Source organism: Amblyomma maculatum, chromosome 5 (genome assembly GCF_055883805.1).
Source record: "Amblyomma maculatum isolate TAMU_Amacu chromosome 5, ASM5588380v1, whole genome shotgun sequence".
In the NCBI taxonomy this organism is placed as follows: domain Eukaryota; kingdom Metazoa; phylum Arthropoda; class Arachnida; order Ixodida; family Ixodidae; genus Amblyomma; species Amblyomma maculatum.
The window spans coordinates 98,086,459-98,091,559 of record NC_139348.1 but is presented as its reverse complement, the minus strand read 5'-3'; the positions used below and the strand labels follow the sequence as shown (position 1 = coordinate 98,091,559).

General features: G+C 47.7%; 1 protein-coding gene across 1 annotated transcript; it reads left to right on the top strand.

The window, feature by feature from the left end:
* The first annotated feature begins 289 nt into the window (after nt 1-289).
* On the top strand, nt 290-3,752 carry LOC146188986 (uncharacterized). Its single transcript, XM_084605148.1, has 2 exons — nt 290-513; nt 3,365-3,752. Exons 1-2 carry the CDS (start codon nt 290-292, stop codon nt 3,750-3,752), a joined length of 612 nt encoding a protein of 203 aa, XP_084461274.1.
* The last annotated feature ends 1,349 nt before the right edge of the window (nt 3,753-5,101 follow it).

Below are 5,101 nucleotides of genomic sequence, written 5' to 3'. Positions count from 1 at the left end.
CTTAAACGTGCCCGCCCATAGCGAATTCCATGAAATAAATATTTGAGAGATAATGTACCCCTGTTGCCCACAGCATAGCATTCAGTTCATTTAGATTGAAAATCTCTCTTGGAGCTTGGAAAGAAAGTCGCGACACTATAACGGAGTGCGCTAGGGGATATGCGACCCCTTTTACTCCTTTATATGCTTAATCGTGTCTGAGTACATTAGCAAAACTTCTTAATTCGAACAGGCTTGCTCGTGGAAAAATTTCACCGCTTGGCATCACTGCTTTTCCCAGGGACTCCACATGTGCGACGGCGTATTCTCCACGTACTGCAGCCGGGCGCCTACCCAGTTCCACTACGATCGCGACAACAGGACCTGCGTCGAGACGGCGCAGGACAGCGTGCAGCTCTGCAACCAGAGCCCCAATCGATTCGCCACCAAGGCCGACTGCACCAGGAGCTGCGTGCACGGGTTCAAGCCCGATGAGAACTGCTTCGACACACCGGTGTTCGTCCAGTGCAGAAGGTGAGACACTGGCTCCTTCTTCCCTCTTCCGTCACTTGTGCTATGACCCGAAACTGCAACAGCATTTGCTCCTACCACGGCGCTCTGGATCGCAACGGACGGCGGGCTGAAAACCCGACCGCACCTCCGAAAAAAAGCGGTCGGAGCTCTACATGACGTCTACGGCAGTTTCCTCACTTTAATTTACAATAAAGATAAATTAAAGGCGACTCCATATTGCCGGTACTCAATGTATGCGCTACGAACATTCTTACAAGCTTCGAATTAATGCCCTATGTAGCAGACTTGCATATGGAAATTAGATAACGTTTTGCTGTTCTCGCCTTTTTCAACTCACCGCAAAGAATAGGAGCAATTGCCTAAGGCATAGAGTTCGTTCCACGAAATCGTATGGCTGCTTCCCGCTATGCCGTTGGCGGAGTAATAGGCGCAGCTGTCATGTGAACATTGTGCCATTGCGTCGGGCTTTTTGTTTCGATGACATGTTTCCAGAACCCACAATTGTGTGTAGGGCCTATCAAAATATTATTTACATCGTATCAAAAAAGCACAAGCAAAGATTGCTTCTTAAAGTTTATTTTATTTAGCCTAAAAGGACAGGACAAACAGTAGGAAAATACGTAGAACACAAACGCTACTTGCAACGGCTTTATTGAAGCCTAAAACACGCATATTTATAATTACAGGCCGACGCGCGCTCAGCCTAGCAAGTAATTTCTGAACACAGCACACAGAAAGTTGTCACCCGTGGCGCGAAATAGATTCCACCTCAGCATCGTAAAGAGCAACTGAAGTGTCACTAATACAATCTTTACCCACTTTTCGGATAAATAACGCCTCAAAAGTTTCAAAGGCGGGTTCTTGCATGCTTCTGGCTAGGAATCTAACATGGAAACACGGTCTACAGTTGGTGCAAGCGAGGCAATGATAAACAAGATTCGTTGCCTCCTTGTTATCTAGATCTTTTGCATGCTCCCTGAGCAGGTCGTTCATGGCCGATGTACGATTTGCCGCAGGCATCTCGTACACAATGTTGGTGGCACGCCAAATAAAACGCTCTTCATACTTCTTCTGACAGTCCAGCTTTTTGTCTTCGCAAGTGATGCGACGGCTCATCTGAGCGAGCTTCTTGGGCTTCTAAACTTGCTTGCATCTCATACAGACACGATCTTCGGAGCGCTAACTCCAGGCAGAGTGATGCAATGCGTCTCTTTACTACTTTTGAATGGGTCGAGTTGTATGAGAAGAGCTCTTTTTGTGCACGAGGGGAGTACGACCAGCACGCGTGCTTTTCTTCTAACTTCAGGCGCAAATCTAGAAACTGCAGCATGTCTTCCCCAGGAAGTTCATAAGTGAATCATAAACCTTTTCCATGCAGTTTAAAATCACCCAGTACACTTCTTAGTGTAACCTCATTCGTGTAACCTCATTTTACTCAGTGCCTCATTTTCAGCTTTTTGCTTCCGTGAAAAACTGCATGGACGAAAATTATTGCGTCGCTTTACAAACCGCAGCTGGTAAAACAGTGGAGAACTTCTTAGCAATTTTAGAATATAGAATATTACTTTTGTAGTACTTCTAATAAATTTGACGACCGGTGTTTTCTGCAAATAAAGGGAATTTGCATCGGGTCATGTATTGCTCCGGTACTGTGCAATATATGTTTGCGTTACATCGATCGCTCTTTATACGATCGTTTTAATCATTTTAACAATGACAATTTGCTTACAATATTTCGATATATGAACTTTTTACTGTTCTCAATAAGCATTGCTTGATTTCAAATGGTCCATTCTCCTGTCGTGGTCATCCCTTAAAAGCCGTTTTACTGCCAATGCTACCGAATAAACGGGTAAATTACTTGAAATCACATGCCTTAATCTGATACTTAATCACTGTTTTGAATAGCACTTTACCGTGCATTATAACGCTTGTAGCACTTTAATACCCTGCTTTCATACAATTTTATTGATGTTTTATATCTTCATAACCACCGCAATTCATTATATGTTCACTTATATACTTATAAACCTTTTTAGTGGTTGTTGTTGCCGTTTTCCTTGCGTTTTCATGCTTGAATAACCATTCCCTCATACTTTCCGGCTTTCTTGCCTTCATTATTTTTTACAATGTACTGATCGCTGTATTTTTCTAGATTCGATTAAGACTTTACTTCTTTCGCAGCTTTACTTTTCCCTCGCTTTTTTCTTTTTGCATCTGTATATATTATGCACCACCCCAAACCTCACAACTATGTATTATTTCCTGACCCCATCGCAGTATCTGAGTGCTTAGGACACTCGAATAATTAGCCGGGAGACCCGATTTCGACCACGATCGCTACGGCTGCATTTCGACTGAGGCAGGACGCAAGGCGTCCGTGCACCATGCAAAGTCTGTACAGGTTAGAGAACGGGAAGTGGTAAACAGTTTTCGGATGTCTCCACTGCTGTAACCTTCAAAGCCTGAATTCGCGACGTTAAAGCCTGCAAGAAAAACATATGTACTCTCTCCACAAGAGACTGTGGCATAATTGCGAATATGTTACAGACGTAAAATTGCAATCACACAGAACGAGCAGAGGCTCCAAAGCAGCTATGAGGAAGTCGTGATGGCGGCGCTGGATGTCTATGCTATTCACGCTTTCCATGTTGTCTTTGTCAGTGTGTCTCGGACAGGAAGACGCAGTAGACTCGTGAGCTGGAGGTCATCACAGGAAAGCGTACCTAGAGCCAATGCAACGTCGTAGGCAGAGAGCAAGCGAGCATATGCGCATTGAATCAGCGGCACAAGAGCATTTGCGCCACCGACTCAAGTACCGGCACTAACGAGCAGCCGCATGACTTCGCAGCAAGGACGTCAAGGGCACCCACTGGCACTTCACGGGCCGCACGTGCACAACCTGGCAGTTTCCCCGGGGCATGTGCCCGGCCGACGATGCGCACACATTCGCCACCTTCGACGACTGCCTCGAACGTTGCGTGAGGAGCCCGCGGCCAGGGCAACCCTGCCGACCGCTAAGCTCGGGCGATGTCCGAGCATGCGCAGTGCGTGAGCTCAGGCATCCGTACTTCGCCGACAGCGCCGGGCAACACGTGCGCTGCCTGTCCGCATCGGTTGCCGCTATCGGCAGACACCGGTGCCTGGTTGGCACCAACAGTTTCGCCACCAAGGCAGCCTGTCAGAGGGCGTGCATTCCTCGCATCTCAGAAAGGGTCCTTGAGTTGGGACTGAAATGAGAATTACCATTTCAGAGATTCGCTATTAAAAATACGAGCACCTAAATTGTTAAATTAGCTGGTAATATAGGTTGAATGTTGATGTCAATATATGCATTGTTGATTGTATGGAAATGACCTAGCAGCGTTGTGATGACTCGAGTTATTTAAAGTGGTCCTGAGTCCACACTGGGCATGAGGAGATGGAGGCACAGACTCAGTATATAATTTTAAACATTTTTAATTAAGGCAACTGGCTCAATCTCGTTTACGGCTCGCTGTCACAGGGCTGCGTCGCCGTTTTGGCGTGCTGCACGGGCTCCGTCACGGCCAGGTAGTGGATTGCCGAGGGCATGCCGCTGCTTCCTGGTTTCCAGCTGGCGGGGGATGAGTTGCCCGGCGTGGAGGTAGGGCGACAGGGGCCGAACTTTGAACGCCGGCTAGACCCCGGGCTCGCAAGTCGTGGTCCAGCCCCAGTCTTCTGCCCTGCTCGTCTGCTGTCCGGCCGTCTCGTCCGCTGCTTGCGATCCTGTCCCCGCTCTCCCGTTCGTTCCCTCTTTCTAAGCCCTTTCACTCCACGCCTTTTCACAGGTCGGGAGCAGTCGGTGGCTGTCCATGAGTCATTGACCGGCTTTTCGCACGCATGCACCAAATATGGCAATGCCCGGAGTTTGGCCAGTCGACGCAGGTGCAGCGCGGTCAGCAATGTCGAGATTGCAGGTGGCTGTCCATAAGTCACTGACCGGCACGCGCACGTGCACGAGCCGTCACAGCGTCGATGATTAGGCACGGTGCCTGGCTAATGAGCGAGTAGTGCGCGCAAGAGCAACGATCCAATGTGGCCAATTCTTCGAAGGCCATTCAGAAGAGAAAGAGAATAATAAAGGATGTCTTTAAAAAAATGTCAAATACCCCTGCATTGAGTGTTCTGAAAATTTTGCCTATGCTTGATTTTCGTCGTTTGCGCACTTTTTTGGTCCGTGAACTTATGAAATGTGTAATTAAAAACAATTGGACGCGATGTTTGTGCTCTTATCCACACAGGTAAGCACAAATTGGCGGCTGCCATTCGGCGCCCATACGAAAAGCAAGGAAGTTATGAAATTTGCCAGACAGCGTCCTTTTTTGCAATGACTTGTTATAGGAAAGAAGGAGAGCCAATGATAGCTAAAGGTAATAAATTACATCAGAAGTGAAGACTAACGTAGCAGGGGCGACTGACAATTAGGAGGTGGGGGGGGGGGACTGATTAGACGGGAGAGTCAAGGGCGTGCAGCTGGCGAAGGACCGTGTTAATTGGAGGGATATGTGAGAGGCTTTCACCCTACATTGGCTGTACTCAGACTGATGACAATGATCATGCTGGACGG

Excerpts from the sequence above, each read along its gene's own strand:
- LOC146188986 (XM_084605148.1), top strand. The coding sequence starts at position 290 with ATGTGCGACGGCGTATTCTCCACGTACTGCAGCCGGGCGCCTACCCAG. Across the intron at positions 514-3,364 it reads GTGTTCGTCCAGTGCAGAAG|CAAGGACGTCAAGGGCACCC; the intron begins GTGAGACACTGG and ends ATGACTTCGCAG.